The sequence below is a fragment of the Pelodiscus sinensis genome, chromosome Z, assembly GCF_052426305.1.
Source record: "Pelodiscus sinensis isolate ZL-2025 chromosome Z, ASM5242630v1, whole genome shotgun sequence".
Classification (NCBI taxonomy): domain Eukaryota; kingdom Metazoa; phylum Chordata; order Testudines; family Trionychidae; genus Pelodiscus; species Pelodiscus sinensis.
Window position 1 is genome coordinate 30,931,926 of NC_143085.1, and position 14,038 is coordinate 30,945,963.

Below are 14,038 nucleotides of genomic sequence, written 5' to 3' on the forward strand. Positions count from 1 at the left end.
ACTTACCCGCACACCACTGATGAATGCAGTTCTGAAGGTGAAGTTGTGTTGTTTAGCTTTTAAAAAACATTTATAAATATATAGCTATATAATCTGTATCCCCACTTCTCTGGTAAATTTGAAAATCAAACGTATCTTGTTAAGACATTTAGAGATATTTATATGGCAATTGTGTAGCATCAAAAAAAGCTATAGAAAAATGTTGTCTAGCTACGTGGTCCAGTTAGGACTTTTACTCGAGACTTAAATCTATTTTCCTGTGACAGATTTACTCTGTATATTAAAAGGACAGCCAAGGGCTTTCCACAGACGACACAAACTCAAAAAGGTTTTCCCCAAATATTTTTAGTCTGTACATGTTAGTGTGAAAACACCTAGTTAACATTTACTGTATGTAAACATTTTAAAAACATCTCTCGCTATTTTGCTTTATAAGTAAAATATTTTAAAAGCATAAGTTGTTTTAGCTAAACAGACAAAAAACATAAGACATGCAAATGAAGGCTCAGAAATAAGGACAACTCCAGTAACATTAACATGAAAACTACACTTAGTAAGGACAGAATGGATTGGGTACTTACAATGTAAAAGAAACAAAAAGTTTATCATAGTAAATTTTATGCCAGAATTCACTATTCCTAAGTCTATATTTAAAACGTTACCTTATAAGCACCAAAGGAGTTAATAAAAAAAATGGCCAGGAATTAAGTGTTTAATACAGGAACTATTTTTTAAATTTATTGTTCAGTCATAATAGAGTTATAAAGCTTAAAAACCCCAGACAAAAATATGTATTTACTTATTTTTGAATTCAAAATTGTTACTGCTGACATAAGGGTGTGCCATGACCTAGTTATACAAGACAAAGATGGATTCCAAATCATAATGAAAAATCCAAATCTTTTTTATCTTCCTTCTTCATTGAGTCCTTTAAAATGTTGTCAGACATTAATACAACACTGAGAAGTCCTGAAATGGATGGTGTGGATTCAAATAAAGTATCCCCTTTTGGAACAAAGGAAAACCCAGTTGGCCATTTAATTCCATTGCAGAAAAATGGCTGCCTGATCTGTTGGCCTCTCCTTAGCTGTCTGGTGAAGGATGTTTTTAGATCAGCGTCTAATAACTCAAGCCAAATGGAAGCTGCGCGCTGATTGGCTGCGGGCTCCTGGTGCCTTTAACCAGCCAATTACCTAACCACGGCCAAATTACAAACCAAAAGCACAAGATGAGCTAAAACAACATGAAGCCCAAATCCAGGCGAGACGCTCCTCGCCCAGGAAAAGAGGCGAGAAGAGCGATCCCCAGCTGCCTTTCACCGCTCAAACAAAATGGAAGCTCCAAGCTGATTGGCTGCTGCAACCCCAGGACCTTTAATAAGCAAAACTGCTACTTTCTCCCCCCGGCTCCCAGGCTGGGCCATGGACACTTTGTAACGCGGCGGCTCGCGGGGCCCCGGCGCGCTGTGGGGGAGCACAGTGGCGGGGGGGGGGGAGCAGAGACAGCACGTCGCCCCGTGCCCTGGGCTGCTCCCCAGAGGCCCCTCCACGGCTCCATTAGTCGCTCCCCCCCCCAAACTTGTCCCACCTAGGTCCATCTTGTTTAGAAACAGTTTGCGCTTAAGGTAAACGCAGCCCGCAGATTCCAAGCAATCTCCTGCATGCAATTAACCCGGGGGGGAGTCCCCAGCCGAGGCTAGGTCGGCTGGGGAAAATGCATGGCCCTTTATTTGGGGTGGGGAGGTGCCACGGCGCGGCGAGGCTGGGGGCTTCGCGGCGCGCTGCAGCTGCTGTGAATGTGCCTTCGGTTGAGGGCGGTTAGCCATTAGCCGAGCTCCATAGTGGTGTATTGTGGGATGCCTGAGAAGCAAGCAGAAAGCACACACACAATATGTGTTGGCTCGCAAAAAAAGGAGGCAGGAGCCTTTCAAAAGCAATGTAATGTAACCAGCCAAATGTGAAAAGGAGCTCGCCTTTCGCTGCAAGGAGACGATCGGCCACCTCACACAATGTCTTTCAAGGAGATCAAGGCAGGGGAAAAAGCCAAGCACCCAGAAGATCATGGCAAAAAACAGAGTTCAAGTGAGATTGGGTCTTTTTTCCCCCCTCTTTCTGCCTCTTATCTCACGGGGGAGGGGGCTGTCTAAGAATTTTCCCTATTTTAGAGTCTTCCCGTTTGTGTATTTGTACCCAGTTTTGATGTGTTTCATGAGTGGTTGTTAAAATGGGATCTTTATTACATTTTTTTTAAACTTTGTGGGGGTTTTTCCAGGTTGGATCAACGGAATGGAGAACAGCTCGCAAGCCAGCACTTCTGTCGAGAAAAGAAATCACCACTGGAGAAGTTACAAATTGATTATTGACCCAGCTTTGAAAAAAGGACAGCATAAACTCTATCGTTATGATGGGCAAAATTTTAGCATGCCGGTAAGTGTTTGTTTTTTAAATACACTATATACCCCTTCCACACACTCTTAACTTCCTCCCCCTCCTGAATAGCCCTTGTTTAGGGGAGGAGGGCAAGGCTTTCTTAAATACTATAATAATTCATGTTGTAGCAAAAGGGAGGGGGGAGCCATGAAAGTTACTGCCACCTGACACAATGTATTCAACTGTCAGGATTCCAAAAAGGAGCTAAAACCTAGAGCTTTATTTTTCTATGTTTCCAATCTGTGTCTATTTCTCAGAGGTATTGCAATTTGACATGTATGTATATGTATGTGTGCTTTTTCTCTTCCCCTGATGCTTCCTTGCCCTGTGTGTGTCCCCCTGAAATTTCTAGCAATATTATTGATGGTTCTTGAGTGTTCTGTTCCCCCTCCCTTTTGCAGAACTCCGGAATTGCACCAGTGGATTGTGTCAGAGATCCCAGGATAGGACGAATATGGACCAAAACCAAGGAGTTGGAGCTTTCTGTTCCCAAATTCAAGGTACCTTACCTACCTTATGTTTGGGTTCTTGTCATTTGTCAATTGAGTTTGAGTTCAAAATAACATAATGAACTGTTAAAATGAAAGATTCTTATTATCTGGCAATCTGTCTAACAATAGTAATAGTCCATAAATAAATCAATACATCTGATTTGAGTTATAACACTGATGCTTAATAAAGCTGCTTAAAATTTGTTATTAAGATGGAAAAAATAACCATTTCCATATAAATTATTTAGAGTGTAGAGACAGGGTTTCCTTTGACTTAGATTGGTGTGAGTGACATTGTAGACTGTTTCTTTCCCCAGAGTTCTAAGACAACTCTAACTTTGTTCCAAACAAGTTAACTTTCTGCCGCCAATCTCCTTCCCATTTTTTGTGTTTGTATAAATCTTCAGATTGATGAGTTTTACGTGGGGCCGGTGCCTCCCAAGCAGGTAACCTTTGCCAAGTTGAATGACAACATCCGTGAAAACTTTCTCACTGACATGTGCAAGAAATATGGTGAAGTGGAAGAGGTAGAGATTCTCTATAACCCCAAGAACAAGAAGCACCTGGGCATTGCCAAAGTGATCTTTGCCACAGTGAAGGGGGCCAGGGAAGCAGTCCAGCACCTTCACAACACATCTGTCATGGGCAACATCATCCACGTGGAACTGGATACAAAAGGTGGGAAGCAGATTTTAGCTTCATACTCAGTCTAGTTGCAACCCCCAGACCTTGCATCCCCTCTCCTCTCCTAAAATGATAGGCTTTTCCAGGCTGGAGGAGATGGATGATTAAAAATACTAATAAATGAATGTTGCTCCTTCTCCCCTCTGTCTTTCCTTTTCTCTGGGCCATTGGAAGTCACGTGGAGCTGAATGTGTTGTCTGTTGCTAGGAGACAGTCCTGTAATTTACAAAATGCTGCCATCCTGTTCATTTCAATCACTTACACTGGCACCCAGTTGGCAGATTCTGCCCTTACCCTCACCCCTTTTCAGAATCTCTTTACAAATTTCTTGGTCTAAACTGGTGATAGTCTCGAGGTTTACAAATGCATTTTGAAATATGGTTATAAAGCTTTTTTCCTGTATTAGAAACTACTATAACTTTAAAAAATGCCACTAACTGCATCAGGATCCTGTTTTCAGAGCTCCTGGTGTTTCACTGGTACTTGGTATAACAAACCCAAGTTTGGCAGTAAAAAGTGCACAGCACTTGACACTGTGAGAGCGAACAAGTATGTATGCATGTGTTTCTGTCCTGTCTTTCTTAAAGGGACAGTAACACTTGTAATCCTAATTGTAACTGAACCACAGTAGAGCTACTATAGGAATTAACAGTGCAGTACTTATTCAAATACTGAAAATATTAAAATTCTACATCTTATTGTGGTTTTTATGTGTTTGTTTTCCCCCCAAGCATGTTAGTGAAGGGTTTTTCTAAACATTTGGCTAAAAGCTAAAGTAATGAAGTGTGCAAAACATTACAGGCATTTATATATTATTATTATTAATTATTAATTATTATTTATTGGCATTGTAAACAAGATCATTCTAGTTTGAAGCATAACTTGATTTTTTTTCTTTTTAAGAAAGAGGAAGAGCTCATGAACACCTCTTAAAGAAAAACAGTTTTATGTTTGTCTTAGTTAACCATACATAGTATAAAAATGTTTCAATAACCTTCAAGTTCAAAGTGTATATTACATTTAGTATGTGAAACACACATAACATAATTTCTCACATTAGTGCCTGAATATTAAAAGAATACCCTTATAAATAAACTTTGACCCTGGGATTTAATATTTTTAGCATTCTTTAACTTAACTTGGTATTACCCTGTTTAATTCCAAATTTGAGCAAAATTAATATGTACATTTAAACTGGAGCAACAGTCACTTTCATTTTTAATAATGCAAGTTAAAGTGGATTCACAGTGGTGAGAGTAGATGTTAAGAGACCTTTTTGAGCAAGTTGATTGGAGAGTTTTACTCTTGTTTTTTTTTTTTATATTTCACTTTTGTAATCCTAGAACAGTGGTTGGTCTAGGAAGTATAACTTCATGTCAAGAAGGTGGTGGTTTAGAATATTTTAATTATTTAGTGAAAACACTAAGATCTCTTAATTTTAAATTGCACTTTTTTACATATAACTCATAAGCTATCTGTATTCCTCTACTTTTAATCTTTTATAAACTTGTGGCTATTTTGTTTTGTTCTTTTAAAAGATGCAGTAATACCAGAAATGTTTTGTGGTCTGGAAAGATCAGTTAAACTATAATGCTAAAAATAGTGGTTGCAACCTCTGACATCTTTGGGTACACAGTCTATAATTTTTATTTTACATATCCATTTATTCCTAATATTCATTTTTCAAAAACATAGTTAAATGTATTTTTATAAAAATCAATACTGGATTACAAATTTTAACAAAATGGGTATAAAAAGGAGTGCAAGAAGTTTCATCCGTGTACTTAATCATGATGTGGTCAGAGCACAGGACTAGGAGTTTGGAATTCATGTGTTCAGTTCACATTTCTGAGATGGACTTACTTTATCGCATAAGGCAATTCTTATCTTCTTCCATTTCTCCATTTATAGATTAGATATACTACTTAATTACCTACCTGCATGGCGGTAATTCAAAGCTGCTTGAAAAGGAAAATATAAATGCTAACTATTATTATTTTACTGAATAAAAAGGAGAATGAGGAAGCTAAGGTATTTATACTCATTTGTGCAATTTAAAAACATTTTAAAACTTGCTTCTGTATCACAACATTCATGGCAAGTGCTATCATCTCACATGAATTCAATATTTCAAATACTGTAGGATAGATCTCCAGTGGTCAAATTATCATAGCTCCATTCACTTGAATTGGGCGATGATTGTTGACACGAGGAGGATCTGGTCCAATAGTATGTATGAGAAGCAGTGTACTAAAACCAAGTTAATGAAGCCTGAGAGGTGGCATTTATTTATGCAAATTTGAATTTAATGTGTGTTTTACCTGAATAATGCAGTATCAAGCTTCTAATCTGGAACAGATTCTTTGGACAAGTGCATTAGTAGATACTAGTTACTCACAACTGTGTATGAGAATTGGGTATTTGATCCTGTAGCACTTACTCATGTAGATCTGTTAAGTGGGAGTACTCACTCTCATGAGTACATGTGTGAGAGTGGCTGCAGGTTCAGGGATTGGACTTGTGCCTTTTTACGATATTCTTTCTCAGTTATACATTACTTATTTTTTTTTATTTGTAGCTTAAAAGAAAAAGATGATAACCCTAGATAAGAAACAACTCTGCTGTATTGACTCAAATCAAATTTTCAATGTTCAAAAATATTATCACATTTTAAAAAACAAAGAACCTACCCCTCATGTAAGCAAAATTGGAAATATCTCAAAAGGTCTGATCCAGCTTCTCTTGAATGCAGTGATAAACTTTCTGACTGCAAAATGAGTAGGCTCAGGCTCAAAGTAGACATTTGTCTAACATTAATAAACTATGTCTTCATTAGAATTCAGCAGCCTGAAAATGAGTGTTAAACATTGATAGCAATGTTGTATAAGGGTCTGCATTCTTTAGAATGCTCATGCTAGGAAAGTACTACATACACATTACATAGAAAAACAGGTTAGCCAGTACCTTGGAAAAGAAGAAACAATTAGTTTGACCCTTGGATTCAATTGCATCTCATTTGTATTGATAACAGCTCAAATCTTTCCACTAGCATATATGTGGAAAAGGCTTCTAAACTGGTAGAAGCAGTTGTTGCATTTAGTGGGAAGAAGCTTTTATCAAAGTTACAGTTCTGATACATTTGACACTTGTGAGGAGAGATTTCAGCACTCTAGAAAGCATTGTGCAGGAATAGAGCAGCCAAATAGAATTGGGGGAGGGGAGGTGCTACATAGAAATCTCTCTCTTGAGGGAGCACATTAACAGAAGCTAGTGTATCCTTAATATACATCAAGTTTCAAGGGTAACTACTTTTGTTGGATTTGCCACAGTTAAGTTTGCTTTCCAGTATCCTTTCCCATTAATTTCAAAGAGGTATGGCTCATTGTTAATGCATTTTTTTCAGATACCGTAGTTGAAGATGTGGTCACTAAGGGACCACCTTGCATCACTCATTTGGCAGATTTTTAAGAAACAGTGTTGCTTATCTTAACTGCTGTCCTGGCTTCCTTTTTTGGAAAGATGTTGGCTGAAATGGAGGCTATTAAGAGAGATGTCTGGGTCTGGGGAAAGCTTAATAAAGAGACTTATGATGTATGGTGTATGGCTTTTTTTTTTTAAATAAACTTTCATTGTGGTTTGCAGGTGAAACTCGTATGCGGTTCTATGAATTGCTGGTTAATGGTCTTTACACTCCGCAGACCCTTCCTGTAGGCAATGAGCAAGAAGTCTCACCAACTGTGAATGAAACTCAGCAGGTATGGCTTACTTAGGTGTATTTTAATAGTACATATCTAAAAACTTACAAGCAGACAGTGGTTCATTCAAATAAATTCTCTTGTATTATAACAAGTGATGTGTGGGATTGCTTTGTTCTGTCCTCGGGTAGTTTTGTCAATACATTTTAAAAATTACCTTAAAATTAATTATTTGTACTTAGATTCAGTTATTAAATTCAGTAACAGTATCCTATACAAATTCATGCTGTGCCTAAGTGTCTGAATATTGGGGTGAGTGATTTATGTCCTGTTACAAGTGTAAAGATTTTATAGAACCAACCAAATGCTATTTAGTAACTGTAGGAATTTCTGTAATTAAAGATGCAGGGCCAGATCCATCCATGGGGTCCTTCTATTGAAGTCGGTGGAGCAGCATGCAAGGATAAACTTGGCCTATTGTCCTTCCCATTAAAGGTTATTCAAGGTTTTTGCTAGGAGACAGGAACGATGTATGTTTTTTGAATTTTAAAGGTTGGGATATCTTTTATGCCCTTTTTCCCTCCTCTTAAAATGTCAGAAATGCCCATCTTCTGTAGTTTTTCAGGAGGTTGTCTCAGGGTTCTGAGTTGTTTTTTGTTTTTCTCCCACATTTTTTTAAAATGACAAGTGGAAGTGTTGTCTTTCAATGACTTCAGTTCTTCAGAAAGGTCATTGGAATCAGTTATTTAACACAGAGGCCAAAAGTTCCAAATACGGGTTTCTGAAGTTATGCTTGTAAATAGTCCTCTTGATCTTGAATTGACTGAAGAGGTCACCTGCTTCTTCACAGATCTCCATTTAAATCGAGAGACTCTTCATGGGCCTATGTCATGTGGACTCACTTTCTTGATTGCCATATATACTCAAATAAAAGTGACCTAACTTTTCAGTGATCTTGAGCTCCTATGGATGTCTAACTGGTTTTATGTAGGATTCAGATTATGAATTTAGGAGTCTGAATTTAAGGCATCCAGGTTTAGAAGTTTTGCCTTAAAGAGTTTTGAACATTATAACTATACATCTTTCCCCTCTCAGTTGTTCACTTTTTTGTTTTAATCCTTACAATGTCCTCATCTCACTAGCTTTCCAGAAAGACAAGACTTGAATACTGAATGTGAAAATCAAACTGAAAAAAGCCCCCCTCCAAACACAATCCTTCAGTCATCTTTCTCCATCATAAAGAGGCCTCATTTCTTCCTCAGCAGGTCAGCCTTAAATGGGGGAGAGTAGGTAGCCTGGATGCTTAGGTAGCAGCTTAGTTTTGCCATGTGCTGAGCATCCCCTGTTGGGCACCTACCGCTCTCAGCGACTTCAGGAGTGAATGGTGCTCAGTGTTTCACAGGAAAGTACTTACTGTCTCATCACAGATGATCCAAAATGAACATGTAGACCCCTGCTATTAAGAGTTGTTTTTCACAGTTATTAATGAGACTAACTGCTCCATCATTTTCTGTTTATACAAGTCTCCAACATGATTGTAGATTAAAAGTCTTGCAATTTATTATACAAAATTTACTGTATGTTGAATTTTTTGGGTTACTCACAGAACACTAATTCTGGTGATTCCTTCAGTTAATGTCCACCAGATTCTGCCAAGATGCTTCTAATATGCTATAGTAATTTCAGTAGAGTAGCTTGAAATTTCTTCATTTGCCTCCTCTCCTCCTGTTTCAGCAGTAAAGATCAGCTGATTTGCCTGCTCCCTTCTGAGCGCCTGCTCCACTGCTCAACCTGATCCAAAGCCTGTTGAAGTCCATAGAAAAAGCTGGATCTGGCTTTTAAGTTGCCCATGGCTAGGAGTGTTCCCTTGGCCCTCACCTGCAGGCAATCAAACATCCAGGGAATTGATACACAAATTGATAATAGGAGGAATAACTATAACCTAAGTTGCCTTTGTAACTTTTGGAAGAGGTTGGGGGCAGGGCAGAGTAGGGGTGGGAGGAGGGATGGAAGAGCAAGCTTAGATGCCAAATCTTTTATGGTCTGCAGCAGCTGTACCATCCAAAAAATAATGAAATATGTAAGCATGTTAGTATCACTGTATCAGTTGTGTGCTGTATGAAACCTGACAGTGCTGATAATTCTGCAGAGCCATTGGCATGTGATCTTTTTACATTAAAAAAAAAGATAGTTGTAAAAGATCCTATTCAAATGTTATGTCACTGTGGCCTCCATAAAGTCTCTGCTTTTTGGTTGGTGGTTTCTGTTTTTTTGTTACTGTTCTAGAGCTCAGTACAGCTCCTGCTAATGTGCAGGGAATTTGGATTGGGTCACACTCTACTGCCTATCTACATTACTGAACATTGATTTTTGTGTGATATTGATGTGACTCATCATTGTTTGAGGGTTTCTTTTTTCTTTCTGTTTTGTTATTGGTGTCAAACTCTAATTGTATTGTTTGGATAAACTCCTGAATGGGCTTTTGAAGTAAATTGCATTGAGATGGATCATTTGGCTGTTCTTCTAGGTTCATGTTTTTTAGTTTTAAGATTCCACCGCTGGAAACATTCCACTTGATCATATGTCTTTGTGAAGTTTGTTTAATTTTTACTTGTTTGTTTGCAGTCCAGCTACATCCTCTTTACATAAAGGAGAAAGATTTATTCATCTGTTAGAACTTAACATGTGACTTGTGGGGATATAGAGAGTTTGAGCTGACCGATCAGGACAAAGCCCCATCGACTTCCACAAGTTCTATACTTGCATTTGGGTTCTGTGTGAAACTGACTGCAGGTGTGGAGCCAGTTGGTGTGTTGTGTATGGTCTGAAGTGTAAATTAGCTACTTGGGTCTGTTTGACACAGTATGAAGAATCTGAAGCTTTTGGTTTTAGTGATATTCTTTCGTAATCTTTATAGTTGCATTCAAAACCAGTTGGCAGAATTTTTTTATTTTCAGCATTCTTGATGTCTCGAGGATTCTGATCCTCTTGACATTTGCTTCTAAAGAATAAAAGAACTTGCCTATTTCCTTCACTTGCTCTCTTACCGACTATTTTAAAAGCAAAATAACTGCCTACATATTTTAATGGATAATTGTGGTAACTTGGTTTTCAGTGTTGCAAATACCTGCTCCTACCATAGCATGTCTTGGTGCTCAACTTTTCAGATAAGCAGACATCGTTTTGGAAAGAGTGTCTGTATGTGCATAGGTACCTACTATTTACTTTTATTTATTTATTTTTTTTATAGTTGACTGATTCTGTAAAACGTCTGAAAGACAGCAACCTTTCATCTGCGGGATCGTCCATTACCCCAAACAGCAGTACTCCATTTTCCCACGATACTGCCTATTCCAGCTGTCGGCAAGACACCCCAAACTCATATAGCCAGTATACCCCACAGTCCCAAGGAACCCCACTCACCCCACGACTGGGGACTCCGTTTTCCCAAGATTCAGCCTATTCCAGTCGTCAAACAACACCAGCTTACCATTATGGACAGGACTCAGGGTATAAACCCAGGAGACATGAAACAAAATTTACAGATGCCTACAACAGGCGACCAGGACATCACTATGTCCATAATTCGGCAAATGTTTACAGAGGGTCAGAACATCAGTTTAGCACATACAAGTCTCATCAGCAAGAGCCAGTACAATATTCTCACACTCCTCCCTTGAGCCACTCTGGTTCTTCAACTTATAAATCTGCCTTCTCTCCATACCAAGCACCAGCTGTGTTTCCTCCTTCTGATGAGCAGCAATATTCCCAAACTTCCAGAGATGCTGAGTACCGGAGACCTGTACCACCTCTAGCCGAGATCTTAATAGAAGGTAATGCTGCCACTAATATTGACTTTGTTCCTGTGAAAGAAAAACAGGAGGAACTCCCACCTCTGCCACAGCCAAACTGTGTTACTGAACAAAGTACTGCATCCTTCTCTCAGACGCCAGAAAGGAGTGAAACACCTGGCACCCCAACCATGGAGTCTGAAATGCAGCATAACAGTTTAGACTCAAGGATTGAGATGCTCTTGAAAGAGCAGAGAACAAAGTTACCTTTTCTCAACGAGCATGATTCGGACAATGAGATCCGAATGGAAGGTAGCCCTATCTCTTCCTCCTCCTCCCAACTTTCTCCTATCCCATTGTATAGCTCGAATGCTCAGCCCAGTTATAGAGGTCAAACCCCATCCTCACGTCCCTCCAGCACTGGCTTAGAGGACATTAGTCCAACACCGTTACCAGATTCTGATGACGACGAGCCAATCCCTGGGACACTTCCTCTGAGCCAGAATTCAAGAGGGACATCAGAGGCTGGTATGATTCCTATTGATCAGCTAAGTAGCACATCCAAAGCAGAGACTTCTGAGACTAAAGAAATGCTACCTGGTGACCAGACACCAACATCAGAAAAAATGGATGAGGTAAGATCAAGAGAGAATTTAGAAAATCTATATGTACGTGACTAGAACAAGGTAGATCATGTACTCCTATTTAAAAAGTTGTCTTTAGAAACTGAGGGTGTGTGTGTGTGTGTGTGTGTGTGTGTGTGTGTGTGTGTGTGTGTGTGTTAGCATGCATGGTTTTAGCTAGGTTTGGCTCAGGGAGTTGGTAATGGGGTTGATGTGATATGAGCTGATAAGGATGTGAAAGGTTAACCAGGTCAGTCAGTAATCATCACCCTTAATGGGTAATGGTAACTGTAGGGTAAATTGAGGCAGTCCACTGGTTCTGGTTAACAGGGGGCTGTAGCAGCACCCCCCTTACCATGGGCAGGACATTGCTCAAGCCCTGTGGGAGGTCTGGGCACTCCACAGGCAGGGGCTGCTCTGGCTGGGCTGGAGAAGTCCTGGCCTCAGCAGGGGGCCACTCCAGCCTACTGGGGCAGGAGCAGTCTCTCCCCCCCCCCCCCCTTGCATCCTCTTTATTCAGTTAATGTTTAACTGGTTACATCCCTACCTGATGGTCTTAGTCCAGTTCCTGGTTAACAGACATTCCCTATGTCAAGAGCAACCCTGAAATTGGTAGTTTCAGGTAGTGATCTCTAGGACTGAATTCCCCTTTTAAATTGCTCCTTCCAGTTTAGGATTCACCCTTATTGGTGAGACTGAAGAGAAATTTGCATTACTACTGCTAGGGATGTATGTGACTAGTCGAGTAGTCAACTACCCGATAAACCTAGACTTATCAGGTATTCTAGTCATACTTGACTACTTGCTTGCCTCCCCCCTTGCTGCTTCTGTATCAGAGGCTGTGGGGTGAGGGGGAGCAGAAGCCAGTGCTGAGGGGAGCCAGATTAAAAGCTGTTTCCCCTCCTATCCCCCTCCATACCATCTCTATAGTGCAGGGGAGGCGGAAGTGTAGTGGTCTGGGACCTGGCCTAAGCTAGGGCTGCTCAGTCCCTGACCATGCTGAGTCCTGGACCTACCCCTGCTGCAATTCTGCAGTTTAAATGTAGGAGGAGCCAAGCTGCATGCATGCCCCACTCCTCCTACATTTAAATTGCAAAGCCACAGTAGAGGTAGTTCCTGGACTCTGATTCCCCTTCTCAACTAATAGTGTAGTTGATGCAAATTGTATCGACTACACTATTAGTCAGTTACCTGCTTTTTAACATCCCTAATAGGATGATCATGCAATTACTGTTGTATGGAACAACAGACTTTTGAGTCACCACGGCAGCCAGTTCAGTACTGCATACCAGCTCTGATTCCTGTTTTTAAAATACATCTATTTTAGTAATTGTCAGATGATTTATTACATCAAGAACGATCAGGAAACAGTTGTTGGGTTCTAACATACTCTTCCCTTAAGTGATTTAGACCAGAAGTAGCTGACTAACTGGGAATATTGTTGGAAGATTCAGTGAAACACAGAGCATAGTCTGCTGCCTCTAATGGAGCATTTGGGAATGAAAGACATTAGCAGCTCAAGTTGGGCAACTAAAATTATTAGGGTTTTGGAACAGCAGATATAAGAGGAGAGATTAAACAGATTGGGACTTTTCAGCTCAGAAAAGAGAGGACTAAGGGGGAATATGATAGAAATTTATAAAATCATGACTGGTGTGGAGAAAATTAATAAAGAAAAGTTATTTACTTGTTCCTGTAACACACAAACTAGGGATCACCAAATGAAATTAATGGGTAGGAGGCTTAAAACAAAAGGAAGTATTTCTTCACGCAACATACAGTCAACCTGTGGAACTCCTTGCCAGAGGATGTATTGAAGTCCAAGATTTTAACAGGGCTCAAAAAAGAACTAGATAAATTCATGGATAAAAGATCCATCAATGTCTGTTAGCTGGATGGGTAGGAATAGTGTCCCTAGCCTCTTTTTGCCAGAAGCTGGGAATATGTGAGAGGAGAGATCACTTGATTACTAGGGATGAGTTAGTATACATGTTTAAATGGTTAACCAGTGAGCTTAGGTTAACCTTCACAGTTACATGCAAGCCCTTCCTCTCTTCCCCTCCCCTTCATGCTACTGCCTCTGTATTAGAGGCAACAGCATGGGGAAGGGGGGAAGCAGACAGGAGTTGATGCTTGTGGGGAACCAGCTTTTAAGGAGGCTTCCCATGAGCACTGTCACCTGCTTCCCTCTCCCCCATGTTGCTGTGCAGGGGGGTGCAGTCAGCTCTACAGGAGCTGGTTCTCGTGGGCAGCTGGCTTTAAAGCTGGCACTAGCTCCCATGGAGCCAGCTCCCTGCTGCCCCATGTGTAACGGCTGAACATTTC

General features: G+C 40.0%; 2 protein-coding genes across 5 annotated transcripts in view; one reads left to right on the forward strand and one right to left on the reverse strand.

The window, feature by feature from the left end:
* The window catches only part of RHOF (ras homolog family member F, filopodia associated), a 57,366-nt gene extending 56,264 nt beyond the window's left edge, over window positions 1-1,102 (reverse strand). Inside the window, exons 1-2 of the mRNA XM_089775160.1 lie at window positions 582-1,102; window positions 7-56 (exon numbers count right to left, since the gene is read on the reverse strand). Coding sequence (XP_089631286.1) covers window positions 7-56; window positions 582-609 — 78 coding nt within the window. The 5' untranslated portion in view covers window positions 610-1,102. The remainder of the gene's footprint in view (window positions 1-6; window positions 57-581) is intronic.
* The window catches only part of SETD1B (SET domain containing 1B, histone lysine methyltransferase), a 117,781-nt gene that overhangs the window by 48,675 nt on the left and 55,068 nt on the right, over window positions 1-14,038 (forward strand). For 2 of the 4 annotated variants that reach the window (XM_075898630.2, XM_075898631.2), the window contains 5 exons: window positions 2,272-2,426; window positions 2,831-2,929; window positions 3,328-3,598; window positions 7,247-7,359; window positions 10,550-11,725. In XM_075898630.2, coding sequence (XP_075754745.1) covers window positions 2,286-2,426; window positions 2,831-2,929; window positions 3,328-3,598; window positions 7,247-7,359; window positions 10,550-11,725 — 1,800 coding nt within the window. In that variant the 5' untranslated portion in view covers window positions 2,272-2,285. Of the gene's footprint in view, window positions 1-1,499; window positions 1,625-1,664; window positions 2,082-2,271; window positions 2,427-2,830; window positions 2,930-3,327; window positions 3,599-7,246; window positions 7,360-10,549; window positions 11,726-14,038 lie in introns of those variants that run through there. The other 2 variants (XM_075898632.2, XM_014573738.3) reach the window with 2 other exon arrangements.